The sequence below is a fragment of the Protobothrops mucrosquamatus genome, unplaced genomic scaffold (genome assembly GCF_001527695.2).
Source record: "Protobothrops mucrosquamatus isolate PMUCROS unplaced genomic scaffold, P.Mucros_1.0 scaffold1563, whole genome shotgun sequence".
NCBI lineage: Eukaryota > Metazoa > Chordata > Lepidosauria > Squamata > Viperidae > Protobothrops > Protobothrops mucrosquamatus.
Genome location: NW_015387731.1, coordinates 87,615 through 107,434, shown reverse-complemented (window position 1 = coordinate 107,434; position 19,820 = coordinate 87,615). Strand labels below are relative to the sequence as shown.

General features: G+C 41.2%; 1 protein-coding gene across 1 annotated transcript in view; it reads right to left on the bottom strand.

The window, feature by feature from the left end:
• Window positions 1-16,636, bottom strand: part of LOC107293279 (dedicator of cytokinesis protein 7) — a 113,979-nt gene extending 97,343 nt beyond the window's left edge. The window contains exons 1-5 of the mRNA XM_029285356.1: window positions 16,514-16,636; window positions 7,467-7,679; window positions 6,045-6,130; window positions 4,800-4,866; window positions 3,291-3,440 (exon numbers count right to left, since the gene is read on the bottom strand). Of these exons, the coding sequence (XP_029141189.1) occupies window positions 3,291-3,440; window positions 4,800-4,866; window positions 6,045-6,130; window positions 7,467-7,679; window positions 16,514-16,624 (627 nt within the window). The 5' untranslated portion in view covers window positions 16,625-16,636. The remainder of the gene's footprint in view (window positions 1-3,290; window positions 3,441-4,799; window positions 4,867-6,044; window positions 6,131-7,466; window positions 7,680-16,513) is intronic.
• Window positions 16,637-19,820: the final 3,184 nt, after the last annotated feature.

Genomic DNA, 19,820 nt, shown 5'->3' with positions numbered 1-19,820 from the left:
TACACCGCAGCTATTTTTATTGGGTATTATGGATAATTTGGATCAAAAAGAAATGAAATTGATGTTGTATTGTATAACAGCAGCAAGGATACTAGTTGCTCAAAATTGGAAAAAGAAGACATTACCAACTATGGATGATTGGAGACAGAAGGTATCGTATTTTGCGGAGATGGCAAAAATATCCGCATACCTGAAGGATTATTCTCAGGAGAAATTTATCTCAATATGGAGAAGATGGATAGATTATATTCAGAGAAAATATGAACTGAATAATTATCATATAGCTTTTGAATAAAAAAATTTCTTTTTTATAAATATATATAAAAACAAATAATTGTTATATTTATAAAATTTGTATGAATTTTAATGTTATTTTAGAGTCACAGTAAGTTTATACTAGTGTGTTGTAATTATGAGTAACTTTGGATAGAATGGGATTATTGTGTGTTTACTACCTGGTTCAGCTCTGGGAAGTCCTGGGGGGGGAGGGGGGAAAGGGAATAGATATGTTTATAAACTGATGTATTGTAGATTTATATATGTGATATTTTTTTAAGGAGGTGCCCGGTGGATACCCCAACTGCACCAGACAGGATGGTTGAGAGAGGAAGGGAAGTAGGAGAGAGGGAGGAAGGAGGAGAGGTTGAGGTTAGGGAGGAGGAAGGTATGGAAAGTGAAAGAGGGGGGTGCAGGGGGGGGCACCGGACACTTCCATGAATGTATTGAGTAGTGTTATTTTTTTTGGTTGATATTAACTGCATCATATTTATGTTATTGTTTTTAATTGAAAAATCAATAAAATTTTATAAAAAACAAACAAACAAACAAACAAACAGCCTACAAATAAGTGCTCCCACTGTGACAGTTCTATCCGATTCTTATTTTTCCAGCTGAAGAAGAAATGTATAATACATTTAATTGAAGTATCATAAAAGAATATAAGTAATCTCAAAAATATCTTATTTAACTTGCCTTTAAGGATTAAACAGGATTTATGGATTTATCCCTTGTTTTTGAAAAACATATAAGGATCAGAAGAAATATCTCAATGCCAGATGCTTTTGAAAACTGGAAAGTAAAAATCAGACTGATTTAAGAAAACACATCTTTTTTCCTTAAATTTTAAAGATGGAGAGCATGAAATATCAGAGGAGGAGGGTGCATCTTTTACCTACTGTTTAACAAGAGGGGGGGGGGGTTGTCTGCTGTTGTTCTTAGGAAATACTTGGAAGAAGAGGTGAAGTGTTTCCTAGGAAAGTATATTCTATGACCAGTTAATCTATTTGATGTTCAATTTTCTGAGCAGACAAAAAGAGTCTCTCCTTACACCCAATTGTGTCTCTACTGGAATACCGACATACAAACTAGCAAAAACCTTGCAGAAACTCAGACACCTGGTCAATGACTCAACCCACTCAATAAACTCCCCAGAACAATTTCTCCAATGCATCAAACACACCAAGATCAACAAGGAAGAAATTATGGTCTCCTTCAATGTCACCGCTCTCTTCACCTCTATTGACATCAACCTGGCTAAACAAACCATAAACCACCTACTCACTAAACACCATAGCCACAAAGATGATGTCATTACAGAACACTCCATGTCCACAGAAACCATCAAGAAACTCCTGGATCTATGCCTCAACACATACTTCAAGTCCAACGGGAAAATGTACAAGCAAGTGCAAGATACCTCAATGGGATCACCCATATCAGGCCTAATAACAGAAGCAGTCATGCAACGACTCAAATCCATAGCTCTACCCACCATTCAACCAAAATTCTGGACATGCTACGTCAATGACACCTTCGTCATCATCAAACGCTCCCAAATGGAAGAAACACACCACCTACTTAATAACATATTCCCTGGGATCAAATTTACACGCAAGGAGGAAACAGACAACAGATTCCCATCCCTCAATATAGACATAAGGAGACTGGATAACAGAGAACTAGAAACCCACCTCTACTGCAAACCTACACACACAGACCAGATCCTCAGCTTCGCAAGTAACCACCCCACCACAGAGAAAAGAAGCTGGGTCCAGACCTTCTTTAGAAGGGCCAGGACACACTGCAGCACCACAACACTAAGAAAAGCAGAAGAGAAGCGGCTGGTCAATGTCTTCCTCCATAACAGTTATCCAAAAAACTTCATATTCCAACACACAGCACCCAAACCACAACACATCATACAGCCGACCACCACGCAAAAACCCTACCATACACAAAAGGGGTGTCGGAAATGACAGCCAGAATTCTCCAACCCCTAGGAATAGCAATAGCCCACAAACCCACAGCCACACTCCACCAGGAATTATCCAGAACCAAAGACAAGATACAGAAGGATGAAAGAAACAATGTAATCTACAAAATCAACTGTAACGATTGCAACCAATTCTACGTGGGACAAACATCACATCAATTAAAAACCAGGATCTCCAAACACCGGCTGGCAGTCAAACACCACGATCCCAAATCCTTAATCTCTACCCACACCAACACCAAACAACACGTTTCATTGGAACAACACTAAAATCATCGCCCACGCTACACCCACCACACTTGTGAGTTCATCGAAGCCTGGCATTCCACAAGCAATTCCATGAACAGACACATTGACCTACAACCTGCCCCCAAACTCCCCAGAATGCGAATCAACCACACAGCCAACCAGAGACGTACCCTCAACCAACCCACGCAAGCCCACTCTCCCTCACCAGCAATTCGCCTCCCAATGACCCTGACCTGTAACCTCTCCATCACAAGACCCATCACAAGCTTCTCACTGATGACTCACACCTGACCCATCACAAGACCCATCACAAGACCTTCACTTGACACACCTACACCTGAAGCCCTTATAAACAAAAGAACACTGACATCCCCTAAACTCTGCTGAAGATGTTACCTAACCTAGTAGTGAAATATTCAGAAACCAACCCACAAGCTCAGAGAATGAACCTTTACCCTCATAGACTCTCTTCTCCATACAAGCAGTTGAAGGAAACTAAAGCTTCATCATCCTGACTTTCAACTTTATTGAGATTCATCAGTTTTGGAGAATCAAACTTTACTGAGATCCATCAATTTCACAGAATCAAACTTTATTGAAATCCATCCATTGAACTCCAAAATACATGCTTTTTTATATTCATGTAACTCCAAAATACATGCTATTTTTATATTCATGTAAAATAATGGTATATATACTCCTATTTGCTCCCCAGCATTCATTAGAATGGCTATGAGTGTGACTATTAAAAGAGCAAGAAACATCTCACCTTGATCACCAAGAATATTTCTGGAGAAGGATGTGTAAGAGAGAACACAGCTGAACGAGCTAGTGTAGAGATGGCAGGATGAGCACTGTGAGTTCGGAGAAGGCTTTTCATATGCTCCGAATTGAGATCAAAATAAAAATTTTCAGAGATCTATAAAATAGAGAGGAGGACAGCAGTAAAAAATGCTATCAAATATCCTCATGACCTTCACAGCAATAAAAATAATACAAAAGGCAACATCTCTGTATCCAGATAAGAGGAAACTTTTAACTGCAGCTCTGATGAACATAATATTGGAATCTGGCTTATTCCTAGTAGATACTTGGGTCTACTCTTCATATAACAACAGGGGAACATAAGTAATTCCCTTTGTCTTCTGCCAGACCTGCATAATATCCAGTAGATGTTTTAGCATAGGAGGAAATAATGGCTTTGGCCTTGGAGCTACACTTGTTTCCTATGCCCTGCCTAGAGCAACAGGAATTAACCAAAGGCATTCAGCCAGATGAAATCTTTGGATTTGTTTTTCTTATTTTAGCCATTGCAGAGACTTAGGGTGCCCATTTTCTCATTCAACCTTTCTCAAGCCATGCAAAATGATGATTTGATGAGGAGGTTAAAAGATGACCAAGACTCAATAAGACTTAAGGCACACATTTTGCCCTTTAATTCTCTTCAACATGGGAAAACCAGAAGTGAAATTTCTAGCACAATTATATTGGTAATATCACATTTTGTAGGACTATGGAGACCTCAAATGAGGTTTTGGAGACCATGTGTGATCAACAGGTCAGGGACCTACATATGCATTAATTAGCAATTTCAGAAAAATTATTAAAACAAGAAATAATACATCACACAAAATAAAATCATCAAAACAATTTTAATGGGAAGCCCAGTAAGGGCTGGAGTGCAGTTGGAGAAAGACAGAAACATGGATGATAAAGTTAGCAGGACATACAGCCCACTGAGTTTCTTATTGTGTCTGAGGCTACTGGGAATTTGAAAGAGGATCAAATAAGGTACAATCTACAAGGAAGGAAGGTTCTCTGTTGCTATTTCCTATGCATCATCTGCTTAGCTCAGATGATTCATCCTTCATTCTTTGAAATTTGTAATTGAAGAAAGGATCATTAAGGAATTTGCTGCTTGAACCTAGAGACAAACTCCCTCTTTCAAAAGTCTGAATGTTTCTGCTTCTTCATGAGAGGAAATATAAATAGCTACAGATTCAGTGGAAGAAATGAACCTACATCATGTAGTCTTAAGAAAGTGCTAATTAGATCCTGCGTGTAATTCTTCAGAGCAATCCAGTTAATGCTCTCTGTGTCTATCAAACTAGGGTATCAGAAGGAACAGAATATAAAATCTGCAACTGACTGTCAAGGGCATTCTGCTGTACTTATCTGGCTGGTTATCTTTCAGTCTGAAGTTGATTCTAGTTGAACAGAGACAACATTGTCAATTACTTCTTGTCGTTACCCAAGAAAAATTAGAAACAAGAAGTACCTTTTTCTTCTCTTTCACATCGTAGAGTGCCAGTGATCCAAAGATGGGTTCAACTTCTATTTCAAATCTAATTCATGGAAAGGAATATGAAAGAAATACATTGCAAGCAGTTGAATACCTTGTCCTGCCCTAGCAAATACAATGGTTAGGAATCTGGAGCTCTACATCAAAAAGGAATCATGAACTATCACTGCCACTCCTCCATCCATGATTTGTAATATAAGCAAAATATGACTTGTTTCTTCTAATAACTCATCTAAATGAAACAAGATGCTCAACTGCCATTGGATAAATGAAGTTTTCTGATCTTAAGTACTGGTGCTCCTTAGAAATCCCAAGATAAATCTCCCTACAAAGCATTTTCACACTATTTTGCTTCATCATTATGGTGGACTTTGATGCGTCAAAGTAAGATGGATCCTTTCCCATCTCTCCTCTCTGTAATGACACAGCTGAGGTCCTCAGAGTATGAATCAGAACTAGCAATAATTTTTCATAAAACATTCTTCTACCATTTGCTTATCAAATACTTGAACAGATTTCAATGCAATTTACTGTTAAACAAGTATAGATGGTTTTAAGCAAAATTCTATTTCTACCAAAAAGGGAGGCTTTTGCAGTCATTCCACAATGGAAATCTGTAGATAAACAAGTAGTAGGAAGTCCCATACAACATTCAGAAGTTAATGACTGTTCAAACTTAAGAAGTGTAATAATGGAGGGAGGTAACATCTTGCATTTCCCCACATTTTTTCTATCAATCAAAATCCATTAGAGAGGCAAATGTCTTCTGACTGGTCATGCCAGGAAGTCTTTTTCTGTGTCCATTCTAAGTATGTGGGCAGTACGAACTGCATTTCTGGGCATCAGTTTGACAGGCTGGGCTGCCAGGAGCATGCAGCTTCCACTGCTCATGAATATGAATCCAAAACCAAAGTAACTTCTCAAGTAATTCTGCCATCTACCCGTTTACAGTGTATCACAGAAGTCTGCTGTGTAAACAGAACTGAGTGATAATGTAGCTCCTTCACACTATGGCAGTAAATGCACACATATGTGCATCCTCCAGCAAAACCAGTACACATGAAGCTGTACCTTGGATGGCATCTTTTGGTCCCCTTTTTTGCACAGTACCAACCATTAAGCAAAAACAACACTTAAAAAAAAGACCATTTTAGTCTGCATTCAATCATTTTTCTCTACCTGACATTTGGCAGCTCTATGTTGCCAGAAATTGTGACTTACTTCAGAGACAAGCATTTCACTAAGATCCTCTGCCCAAAGTGCTCTTTTGGAATTTCTGGGATGCTGCACCGTTCTACTGCCTCCTCCTGGGAAGTCAAAGTAACATATGTCATTGACCCAATTGTGAGCCAGAGGCTAAGAGAGATAAAGGCTTTGAAAGCTCATAAAATACTGTGTTTTTATTCTGCATCAGCCTTTGCATTTATCTATACAACATTCCAATAATTCTCCTCCTTTATTTGCTTAGGTCATTTATTTCCCTTAAAAGAGTTCAATCCATGTTTATGAGATTTATTTTTCAAGTACCTTGCTGCTTTCCAAATGTGGTGCTTCATTGTGGCCCACTTAATTATCTAAACTTCTGCCTGGAGTTATATCTTCTCTTGCTGGCTTAAGTGCTTCCCCAATCCCTCTAGTTGGCTTGACCCCTTTAATTGTGACTGATAGCTTTCTGTCTTTCTGGTGCCAGGCATTACATATTAAATTGCCACCTTATAGCTTTACATGAGTAGCTCTCACACTGGTGGGCTATGAACGTGCACTAGCTGATCTCAAACAATGGGCCGTTGATTTAGAACTGCAAATTCATCAGTTCTACCTAGAAGCCTATTCTTGAGGCATTATGCATATTTTCTCCCACCAACCAGATATCGAAACTACAATGCCCTCCCAACAGCTGTTACTGAAGAGAGATACCAAAATATTCCTTTTGAACAAAGACTGTCCATGTGATGGAGAAATAATTAAAACGATGGATCATGTTATTTTTTATTGTCCCCTCACCCGGAATTATTGTCTTCATTTTTCAGTAAGCATCCTGGTCATTCTGACTCCTTCTATCATAAATTGTTACTATTTGATCTAATCTCACTTGGTTGACCATAGCTAAGTACTGCTCTATAGTTTTTACAGTATGCTGTAGTATATCCTCTATTTTTTCTTAAATATTTTTAAATGTTGTATTTTTCTTTTTTTATTTTAATTAATTGTGAGTTTTTTGTTTTATCTGCTGGTTATGACTAAATAAAGATTAGTTGGTTGGTTAATTGTTACTTCAAGGGGTTATAAGAACAAACAAGCAACTAAAAATAAGCAAGCATGACCTTGGGATGCAAAAATTGACCAATCCAAGGTTTCATAAAGAGAAAATATAAGGTCATACAAAGCCAGTTACCACCACTAGTGCTGCCCACCAAGATTTAGTGAGGACTGCTTTCCTTTGTTATCAGAATCAATGGAAATAGAATCCCTTAAATCTTTGTCAAAACTCAGCAAAGACCACAGCAGGGAAAAATAATCCACACAACCTGTTGCCTGCTCCTTTTGTGCAAACACGTGCATTTGTAGGCCCATGTGGCTCCCATCTGCTGGATCCTATCAGATTCCATAGAAGGCAAAGGGAATCACAATATCTCTACTCACTTCATCAGGGGCTGAGTAAAGGGCCAAGATCTCCTGATGCCGGTTCTTCTTGCGCAGCTCCTCATTAGTGCGGTCAGTCTCTTCGATGGCAGTACGCACCAAGAGTGAACGCAATAAAAAGTCAGCTGCAGAATTCTTCAGGTCAAAGATACTGGATATCCAACTGCCTCTGGGTGTATCTTCCAAGGAACCAGAGCAGCGCTTTGTGTCATCCTGAAAGATAGATGGAGCAGCATTTGTTTTTAAGGCAAGGGGGGATGTCTATGTACAGCCCTATAGAGAACGAAGAGTAGTAGTGCTACTTCTGACAGCAAATTTAGAGAAGTACCTTGCAAATGAGCACCAATCCAGAGAGTTTGCTACTCAGAATATATGTCAAGTGTTGCCTTTTTGTATGCAGACATCCTAGCCAAGTTAGCATTGCTTATAAGTGACTTAGCCTTCTTTTCCAATGTTAGAGCAGACGACCAGTATACATGAAGTGAGACAAGAGTTGATACTACAGTACTGAGGATAGGTAGGAGACGAGGTCTCTTCTTTACTCTCCATCTTTTATGCAATCCAGTAATTTCCCCCCCTAATTTTGCATCTTAAATTTTGCAAGTATTAAATACTACCCTTGTGAGCTAAAAAAATATGGCTTTTTAAAATGCTCCTTTTAATGTAACATTCCATGCCAAAAGTAAATAAGAGAAAAATTCTGTCAACATAGCTGTATATATTATCTGGATCCTATTGTATCTTGAAAGTTAAATTATGAATTAAGAGAAAGTAGACAATGTTCCTATTTCCCAAGAGACAAAAAGAGGGGGAAACTACCAAAATAAACAAAGGTGGATTTGCAGGAAGAAAAGGGAGGAGTCCTAAACCATGCTACTGCTTACCTATTCTGCATGCAAATTCCACATAGTTGAACACTTTTTCTCTCAGTCTAGTGCAGAGAAAAATTGTGATAGTGAGATTATAGGAGAGCACAAGGTATATTAATTATCCATCTGCTCTTACCAAGTATAAGTTTCATCCTTTCAAAAGCAACTGCATCTAACATGTTTCAAGACACATTATGAATTGTAATGTGATAATCAAAGTGATAATGACAAATCATGGAGAAGCACTTGTACAAAGGCAATTAAAGGTCACCTGTCATGGCCAACTCACCCCAGCCAACTCACCATGGGACAACTCGCCATGGCCAATTCGCTGAAGGACAATTCACCATGAGATAAAAGTTACACTAATATCAAAGAAATGGTGGTTTAGAATCATTAAAGAAAGGATGCCAAAGAAGGGACAAAATGAAATGTGAATGACAAAAATTAAAATAATTTTTAAATTATTTTAAATAATTAAATTCAATTGTTGGATTGTCTGGCGGTGAGTTGACCCATGGCAAGTTGGCCATGGCGAGTTGTCCCCTGGCAAGTTGCCTGAGGCAAATTGTCCCATCCTGTCCCTCTGCTTCTCTTTCAACTGTTGCCTCTGGTTATTGAACACCTTCTTTGCCATATCTTGCCTGCCAATGGCTAAATTAAAATTCCGTATTTTAAATTTGAATATACATTAAATATATTAAACCTACATTATAAGAAGTATATTTATGAAGATTTCCATAAACCAGACTGGTATTGAGGTTGTGTCAGGGCTGCCTCCATTCAATCCATAGGAAAGAAAAACCCTTGGCTCCATGGATTTAGAGAAAAGGTACTTTTACTAGGAAAGAACTGAATACAGCAGAAATCAGGCAAGATCTGGAGCAAAACTGTGCGAAGTATCAAATTGAAACAAACCCTACCCCCCCCTTGTAGATAAGCAATCAAAGTTCAGTCATCGGCAAGAAGATGTTTTGGGAAAGTCTCTGAATTAGCCACATCGTCTCTGCCTTCTGCATTCCAAAGCCAGATGAAATGACCTTGAAGAGATAAGCAAAGTCCCAGCCAGCTATTGCAAAGCTTCATGAAAAATTCCATTGTCTCTACCTCCCCATTCCCCGCCCCCATTGCTATGGCAGCTGAGAGCAAGCAAACAAAGATGGAGGCTGACATTCACCCCCCCCCCCCATAACAGAGGCTTTGCTCCACAAAAAAAACCCCAGAAAGTACACAGGTAAAACAAAGCAACACATCGTTAAAGAATAATGATTCATTCAGGATTTGTCAGGATATTTCTTGTGAAAAGTTTGGAGGAGTTTAGGTGCCCGGACACATGTAGCATTTTTACCCATTCAGATTTTGAAGGGGGGAAAGTGTTTCCACGCAACCAGGTATTGGACCCTCCCTCTCTGTTTCCTCGAATCTAGAATTTCCTTAACTTCAAAATGCTGCTCCCCTTCAATTAGAATGGGCATAGGTGGGCTGTCAGGTGCAGGGCAGAGAGGTGATACAGTTTCAGGTTTCAACAAGCTACAGTGAAACACAGGGTGACTACATCTAAGGTTCTTAGGCAATTCCAATTGTACACTGACTGAGTTAATTATTTTAACAATGGGGAATGGGCCCACGTATTTTAGGACCCAGTTTCTTCAACTGTTGGGTGGACAGTGAGTATTTTGTAGATAGGTAAACTCTATCACCCACTTTAAAATCTTTTGGCTTCACACGCTTTTTGTCAGCTTGTTTCTTATATGCCTGATGTGCCTCCTCCAGTGCCTTACAGGTTACTGGCCAAATGTTCAGGAGTTGAACATGGTTCAACTAAGCATGGTATTTGAGGTTTCTCTTGAGGCAGTTCTGCCATAGCTACAAAGTCCTGACCAGAGGCCACCTTTAATGGGGTGAACCCTGTGCTACTATGCATAGAGATGTTATATGCTATCTCTGCAAAGAGTAAGAGGTCAGCCCAATTGTCCTGTTGGTAATTAATGTAGCACCGGAGGTACTGTTTCAGGACAAAGTTTGCCCTCTCACACACCCTGTTAATTTGGGGGTGATGAAAGGAAATTAAGCCTTGGGTGGTTCCTAACAATATCAAAAATTCCCACCAAAACTGTGATGTAAACTGCACTCCTCTATCTGAAATAATGCACTCAGGCGCACTGTGCAACCTATACACATGTTGAACAAAAAGTTTAGTTAACATTTTTGCAGATGGAGTTTTGGGGCAAGGGACAAATGCACTTGTTTTGAAAAAAGATCAGTAATAACCCAAATAACAGTGTTCCCCCCACTTTCCCGTATTTCTATAATAAAGTCCATAGATATTCCTCTCCATGGTGCCTGGGGGCTAGACACAGTGTGTAACAGTCTCATAGGCTTCCTTGGTGGTCTCTTTGCCACTGCACAAATTGGACAACTGGCCATATAACTTTCAATGTCTTTTTTCGAAGAAGGTCATCAAAATTGTCTCTTGACCAAGTGTAGGGTTTTTACAAAGCCAAAGTGTCCTGCCAACTTAGAGTCATGAACCCCTTTTTAAATAGTGCTCCTCAGGCTTGAGGGGACATATAATTTGGTTCCAACCCAAGCCAGTCCATCGCACATAGTGCAGTCATTCCTATGAGCAGCAAGCCACTTGTCAAGCTTAAGCACTTCTTTAAGTTTCTCACACAGCATGCGCCTCCTTCTCCAATATTGCCCACCTCTGTCTCGTCTTGGTAAGCTTTTTGGAGATGTATGTGCATGGTTGTAGCAAGCCCTGGGCATTCTTTTACAATAAGACAGCCCACCCCTGGCCACATTGCTTGCATCTGCCTGAATCACAAACGGAACAGCTGGGTAAGGATGTTTTAGCACAGGCTCTGCCATAAACAGCCGTTTGAGTTTTTAAAATGCTGCTTGGCACTCTATGTTCCATTTAAGCTTTCGCTTGCCCTTCGAAAATGCTTAGTTTTGAAGAGGTTGGTGATCGGCAGTGCAATCTTGGCAAAGAAGGGGATGAATTGCCGATATAAATTGGCAAAGGCTAGGAAGCTCTGTAACTGCTTCCTAGTGTGGGGAGGGGCCCACTCTAGTACTGCCTTCACCTTTTCTGAATCCATTTCCACTCCTTCATTTGATACATGGTAGCCCAGGTAATCAATTTTATCTTGGTGAAATTCACATTTAGAAAGTTTCACATACAGTTTGGTGGCTCAGAACCTTTTTAGGAATGCCCTCACTAATTTCACATGTTCCTCCATAGTTTCAGTACATATTAGTATGTCAGCCAAATACACCAACACTCCTTTGTATAAATAATCATGCAGCACCTCATTGATCAGTTGCATGAAAACAGCTGGGGCTCCCTGCAAACCAAAGGGGAGCATCTGGAATTGGAAACATCCCAGGGGGGCAGTTAAATGCAGTTTTTCATTTGTCACCCTCCTTGATCCAAACTCAGTAGTAAGCTTCCCACAGTCTAACTTAGTGAAGATTTTGCCTTTGGCTAAATGCACCAACATGTCCTTCATCAGGGGCAGTGGGTAGACATTTTCTACACAACCTGCGTTTAGCCCTCTACTGTCAACGCATAGACCAGTGGTGGCGAATTTATGGCATGTGTGCCAGAGGCGGCACTCAGAGCCCTCTCTGTGGGCACGTGTGCCATGCCCCGGAGATGGCAACTGTCCCTCTTAAACCAGCTGCCTGCTAACTTGCCGAGGTCCCACGTGGCCGGATGCATCCCGGCACAGCTGGTTTCCCTCCCCCCCCGTCCCATCCCTCCTGGCCTCGCATGCTCTCCTTTTCCCCAGCACGACCTACTGCATCACCTCCTCAGCTGTTGGCCGGCCATCCAGCTCAGAGGTGGCTTCTTTGAACTGCTGGCGGCGGGCTGCGCAGCCCCCGAGTGCGCCGGTCGAGGGGCCGGCAGGCTGTGGCTGCTGACGGACACCGTCGGCCCCCATGCGCTTGCTGGCCTCTGTGTGCGGGGGCTGATGGTGTCAGGCAGCAGCCACCCCGGCCCTTGCCTTGCCCCATGGCAATGGCACCCCCACCCTGCCTCACCTCACCCCGCAGGACGAGCCGCCTGTCTACCCCACCTGCCAGAGACCCCCTGGATCTCCCCCAACCCTGCCCATCCCCCAAAGGCGTCCCTCCCCACGAGCAACATTGAAGTGACCATGCCCACCTTGGCCACAGCCACCCAATCTGCCATGACCACCACAGCCACGCCCACCCAGTGGGCCACGCCGACCTGGCACCCGGCGATAAATAAGTGGGATTTAGGTTGCAGTTTGGGCACTCGGTCTCTAAAAGGTTCACCATCACTGGCATAGACGAAGAGTCCCATCTTTCTGTTCCTGGAATGAAACCAGGGCTACTACCAACGGTCTCACTGGTTGAATAAATTCATGTTTTAGATTTTTGTCTATGAAGACATGAAGCTGTCAACGCTGCTAATATTGAATATTCTTGCTTTGACAAAATATGCAGAACTATCTGGTATTTTTAGGGTTAATTCAGATGACAGAGAAAAGGGAGGGGAATAACAACAAAAGCCAGGAAAAGGAACGGAAGTGAATCTCTGCCCTCTGGGCTAATTGGAAGATGTGACCTGTGACTGCAACATAAGGGAGGGGTTTAGCAAGAAAAGTTAGATGCCAGCAAGAGGAATTCAGATTCTGGCATAAACCTCCATGATTGCCATCAAATTATAACACTGTTAATAAAGGATTTAGGATAAACATGCCTGAAAGTTCTTTGAAGTGTTTAATTAGTCAGGACCATGACAGACGCTCTTCTAGCTCACATGGAGTCATCAAATAAAGTTTAGGCTTTGGGAGTCTGGCCCCGGGAAGGATTTCAATACTACAGTCTCTAGGGTGATGGGGCAGAAGTGCATTGAAGCCTTTCTTGCTAAACACATCCCGTACATCCCAATACTCCTTAAGGATTCTGGACTCGCTCCTGTATTGCTGCTCCCAGCTCCCTTTGTTCTTTCACTTTCCTGCTCCTGGACTTCAGAATCTTTTCCTCTTTCTTGCCCTCTTTATGCCGAATCTTTAAAAACCCTCTCCTCCAATTCACATAAGGGTTCCATTTCTGGAGTCAAGACAGTCCAAGTAGGAGGGGCCTCTCCATCCCTGTCGCCACTATGTAACTTAAGAGTCTCTTTGTGCTTTCCCATTCTCATCTTTACTGGCTCAGTTATAAAATGAGTCACTTCCCCACTATGGTCCCATCCAGCTGGCAAAATGCTATGGGTACCCTCAGCCATTTGAGTCTCAGCCCCAGCTTTTCGATGACCTCAGGGCTAGCCACACACCTAGTGTAGTCTGAGTGCAATAAAGCCAACTTCTTCCCCTGGGTCCCTAGTTCCATCGGAATGGTTACAGGGGATCACATGTCAACTTACCAGGGGATTGTTGTCATAGTCGCTTTTACTCTAAGTCGAGCTGGTCAGAGCTCCCAGCCCCTCAGAGCCAGGAAGGGCAAACTACGACCTCCATGCCTTTCAGGGCTGTCTCTTAGGTTCTCAGAGCTGGCTTCTTTGCCTTCTTCCCTGGAGTTTTCACAGCTTTGGGGTTCGGCTTGGTAGATCATCATTCCACAGCTCAGAGCCCCTCCTTCCCACACTTGAAGCATGCTGTGGACCTCGGTCTAGGTCCTGAGTCACTCTTTGCTGACCTTGGGGCGTCTTTATGCACAGGAAGGGAGGATTTGCACCATCCAGGGCCTCCATGGTTTTGATCCTGGGCAAAGTCGATCTCCACCTCTTCTGCCAACACATACCAGTGTTATAGGGTATGTGGGGCTTCACGCGAAGTACAGGTGTGGTAGATGTCGGCGTTGAGGCCATCTTTGAAACAGTTGATCAGGATGTCTTCAGGCCATGTGGTTAGCCAGCATGCCAACTCTCAGAACTCCTAACTGTACGCAACCACCAACCGCCACCCTTGGGTGATGATTTTCATCCAGGTTCGAGCCTTGCATTCTGCCAGTGGGTCCTTGAACCATTGGCAAAGGGCTGCCATGAAGTGGTTATAGTTCTGCAGCTGGAGAGCATTGTCATTGTGGAGGGAGACCATCCACTTGGCAGCTGCACCTTCCAGAGCCATGGTCACACATCTTACTCAGGCTACCTCTGACCCCAATTGTGGTGATGGCATCACTTGTGCTGGCACCAGTCCAAGCAGAATAAGTATGGCAGCTACTACAGTAGCTCCATCCACAGCTTGGGTTGGGTTGAGCCAGGGAGCCTGTACGAGAGTTTCCTGGGCTCTTCGACTCTCCATCACTTCTTGTATTAGGAACAGGGCTTGTTCAGCATGGCATCCTCCATCCCTTTCATCAAGAAGGGTGGTCTTCCCTTTTCCCCATGCCTAGCAACCATCTGGGCCTGACAAGTTTCTTGTCGAGGCTCAGCTCCTCTCGCCATTCTGCCTCATTTCGAACACAGTGCAGTCTAAGGGGGAGCCAGTCGTAGCTCTGTTTTCCTCCAGCTTGCTCCCCTGGCTGGACATTAGATCCTCAGTCCCCATGGTAGACTGCTGTCTGCAGGTTAACCATTAAAGCAGATCTTGCCTAATGTCTTGCCTAATTGCTGCCTCCATTCAATCCATAGGAAAGGAAAACCCTTGGCTCCATGGATTTAGAGAAAAGGTACTTTTACTAGGAAAGAACTGAATACAGCAGAGGTCAGGCAAGATCTGGAGCAAAACTATGCGAAGCATCAAATTGAAACAAACCCTAGGACCCACTCCCCCTTTGTTACTAAGCAACCAAAGTTCAATCATTAGCCAGAAAATGTTTTGGGAAAGTCTCTGTATTAGGCGCATTGCTTCTGCCTTCTGCATTCTGAAGCCAGATGAAATAACCTTGAAGAGATAAGCAAAGTCCAAGCCGGCTACTGCAAAGCTTCATAAAAAAGTTCCACTGTCTCCACCTCCCCCTTCCCCCCCCCCCACTGCTATGGCAGCTGAGAGCAAGCAAGCAAAGATGGAGACTGTTTTTCTGTTTTTCAACTGAAAAGTCCAATGAATATGCAGAAGACTCAAAGTCCAATGAATTCAATTCAAATGTGAACATAGTTTTGGTCACACTCCATGCATTTTCTGCTTTTACACCTTTATTTTACTTTTAGAAAAATTGTGACTCTGATATTCAAAGGATATGTGTTGAGGATTTGACTTTCTTCAAAAGAACTGGGGAGAAATAGATTTGAGTATTTGGGTATATGCTTTCAACCAGTGTGGGTTAATTTTCCAACTTGTTTTTTGAACTCCCTGAAGTTTAAGAAAGCTGGCAAAGCCATTTAGGGAAATGATAGTACAGGTAGCCCTTGACTTACAACCATTCATTCAGTGACCATTCAAAGTTACAATGGTACTGAAAAAGTGACTTATGACCATTTTTCACACTTACGATCACTGCAGCATCCCCATAGTCACATGACCAACGTGGTATGTATTTATGACAGTTGCAGTGTCCTGATGTCACATGATCACCTTTTGCAACCTTCTGACAAGCAAAGTCAATGGGGAAGTCATTTAACAACCGTGTTACTAATTTAACAACTGCAAATACTGTATGTTGCAAGTTGTTAATTTAACAAATATGGCAAGAAAGGTTGTCAAATGGAGCAAAACGCACTTAACTCTTGCTTAGCAATAGAAATGTTGGGCTCAATTATGTCTGTAAGTCGAGGACTACTGTACACTGTGCACTTCTGAATATGGCTCACATTCTAGAACTGGTTTTAGATAAGGTTTGGAGTTTATGAGATTTCTGCATATGCTTTTGGCGTAAAAACAAATAAGCTGTGTTCTGAAAATTTGCCACATTGCATGTATTTTAATCCTTTCTACAGCTTAATCCTAGATGATATGTTTACAGATGCAATAGCCTGATTTATAGGAACCTGAATTTCAAATCCATATGTTCAGAAAGATCAGTCAGATCACAAACGTTGATATAGCTGGGCTCACAACTTTCCTGTCAGGGACATAAACCAAAGAGTGCTTGTGGAATTTTTCTGTGAATCAAGATATCACTCACTAAAGATTCTAGTTTGAATCTTATCTATTCTTATGGTAGATGGACACCATCCTCTCACCCATATTACGTAAAAAAAATCTGAAGGTTGACAAACAAGTTGCCTAATATAAGTTATTACATTCTCACTTGACTTACCGTACCCCCTTGATTGATCCTCTCTTCAACTACTTCATCTAATTCAAAGACTTGCTTAGATAATCCTTTCTGTCTTTCCCTTTGCCTCTCAGCAATCATGGCATTATACATGGTACTCAGTTTCTGGTACCTAAACAAAGGCAGAAAAACAATATTACTCTTGTTGGAAAACTATTGATAGCATGAATGCAGAAAAGATTTAAAGGCAATCTCATCAAATGCACTCTAGATTAATTTATCTATGAATATTTGAGTGAACTGTACAATTTCTTAAGAATTCTGCTTTCTCTGAAATGAAATTATTTTCAACACTGGCATTCAATCACTCTCACAATTAAACTGGGTTTTTCTACATTTCTCATACAGAGAAGGTCCCTTCCAATTATTATTATTATTATTATTATTATTATTATTATTATTATTATTATTATTATTATTATTATTATTATTATTATTATTATTATTATTATTATTATTATTATTATTATTTAGATTTATTATAGCCACCCTACTCCAAAAGACTCTGGATAAATTTCCTTCAAAAGCAGAGAAGGGGAAACTTTCTTTCTATGACCACATTTTCTTGGGGAACATATATACAGTGGGCATTGGTGGGACCTAAACAAACTTCCCTCTCTTTCTACCACTCCTTCATTATCATCTTTATTAAATTACACTCAAGCTATCATGTGGCTTTCTAAGTCTGCCTTCTATTCCATGTCTCTGGAAATCAGGATTAATTGCCAGGAACTGCAGAGGTTGGGCAATGATGCAAGCATGTACATTTGATCTGAATGGAGGAAGATAATTTTTGAAATTCCCCCCCCCAAAAAAGGGGGGAGGGGGAAGTGTGAACCTGGCACAGGTTCTACACTGATCAACTACAGAATTCAGAGTGTTTCAATTGTTGCCCTACATTTCTATAGAAACTGCTCTAAGAGCTTTTTGTTCATAACCAGCAAACAGATATTTTAAAGAATGTTTATTTGAAGTATTTTCTGCCAGCCAAAGATAGGGAATTTAATACAGGGATACAGTGAGCATATCTTTTGCAATCATATGCCTGCTATGTCTGGACAAACACTATTATTAAACACACTATAAACATATCAAAAATGCCTGGCCCATATGGCCCATTTCCCCAGATGTCTCTTCAGAAATATTTAGTAAAAGTAAATATGTGATGTAATATCCTATTCAGTACTTCTCAAGCGTCCCCCAGCCTCAGATCCAGGTGGCAGTGGCCTGGAGAAGGCCTCTGGCGCCTACATCAGGCTGCTGGAGGGCCGCGGAAGCATCCCCCTGCCTCAGATCCAGGCGGCAGTGGAGAAGGCATCTGGTGCCTGAATCGGGTTGCTGGAGGGCCACGGAAGTGTCCCCCGGCCTCAGATCCAGGTGGCAGCAGGAACCGCAGCAGAGAGAAGACAGATTTTTTCAAGGTGAGTCTGGTGCAGCAGGAAGGAAGGGGGAAGCATGAGGTATCTTAGTGGGTCGGGAAGGCCTTGAGGGCCTGTTCCATCATTAGGATTATAAATTTCTTTTTTTATCTCCTTGCTGAGAGAGCTTATTGATCTAGAGATTACAGATAAGGACTACAAGAACCATTTAAGATAATTTTGAAAGATATATTGTGTTGAATATATTGTTAATGGCTTGGTTGAAGGCCAAGGTAAAAAGTCTTAGAGTTTGAAAAAGGAGTTTTGGGGGGTAGAAATAAAATGAGTGTTCCGAATTTAAGTAAAACTGGTAAGAAAGCGCTTTCAGCCTCATCCTCATCCTCAGCAAGCCTGGTGTATCAGAAATCAATTGAAGCAATGCTCCAACAAGAAAAAGTTAGAAATTTCCAGAAGGAGATGTAAGCAACATTACAAGCGATTCAAGAAGCAATTTCCTCTCACAAGGATGATACAAGGAAAAATCATGAGGAGACAAAAGACAACCTTGATAAAATGAACCAAAAAATTAACAACATAGATTCCCAATTAGAAAACTTTAAACAGATTGTCATAAAAAATGAACAAAGAATTCAAAAAGTAGAAGATATGTCACTAGAGACCGACCAAAAGTTGGCAGAACTGAAATATGAGAACCAAAAGCTGATGCAGATCAACAAAAAATTGAAAGATTCAATTGCAGTTATGGAAATGGAAAAGGCATCTTATTTCCTAAGATTCCAAAGCATAATAGAGGATAAAGAAGAGGATCTTGCAGATCTGATAACGGAACTATTGGCTGAAGCACTGGAAATCGGGAAACAAGAAATGAAAGGAGAGTTAGATCAAATATTTCGAGAACTCAAGCTACGCGAGAAGAAATAAAGTCCCCAGAGAAGTACATGTTAGATTTGTCAAAATATCGATAAGGGATGAGATTTTGAGAAGAGTGAGAGATGATCCTCTGCGATACAAAGAAAAAGATATTGTAGTCCTGAAGCAGATTCCCAGGAGAATAAGAGATGTACGAAGAGAATACCAATTCCTGACTAGAAAATTAACTGAAAAATATTAAGCACTTGTGATTATAAAAATTAATAAAAATATGTATTAAAAAAGTTTACTGGACTCACCTATTTAATAAAGACATGGGCTGCAGGAAAATGAAATATACTGATATCACATAGAAGCTAAGCTCTTCTTCCATACAGTGATTTCCATGTCAAAGACACATCTCACTGAATCATTACTGGGTCATTGTTAAAACTATAAATATGGCTTTGAATATGTAACTCCTATATATCAAATAGTCAATCACCTAAAAAGTTAATACAAATGCAGGTATGCCCAACCCAGATCGAAAAGGGTAAACTGCCTCATGTGTTTAAAACTTATATCATCACCACCACCTACAACAGGCATGTCAAACTGCTAGCCTGCGTCACACCGAAACCGCGCCCACCCCATTGCTGGCAATGGGGGGAAAGTCGCGATACATTGCGCAACGTCACATGACATCGCGAGCTTGACATGCTGTTTCTTAAAAAGCCTGCAACAATGGAGACACTGTAAATGATAAACAAATGTTACTAAACTTACTTCCTATGAACGATGACCCAATCTTCCATGTAGATTTGGACAGCATCTCTTACCCGGGCATCTTGTTTCCTAAAGAAGAAACATGTGTAAAAATACTTTGTAAAAACAGCACGCTGGCTTAATGTCAGCCTGCATCTTTGCTTTCTTTCAAACTTGCTGCCAGCTGCCATGGAAACTGTAAGGGGGAGCACTGAGTCTTTCGGAGGGGAAGAATGCAGGAGGTGGAAATAAAATTTCTGAGAAGTGATGAGGAGGCCTGGTCTCAGGCAGGCCAG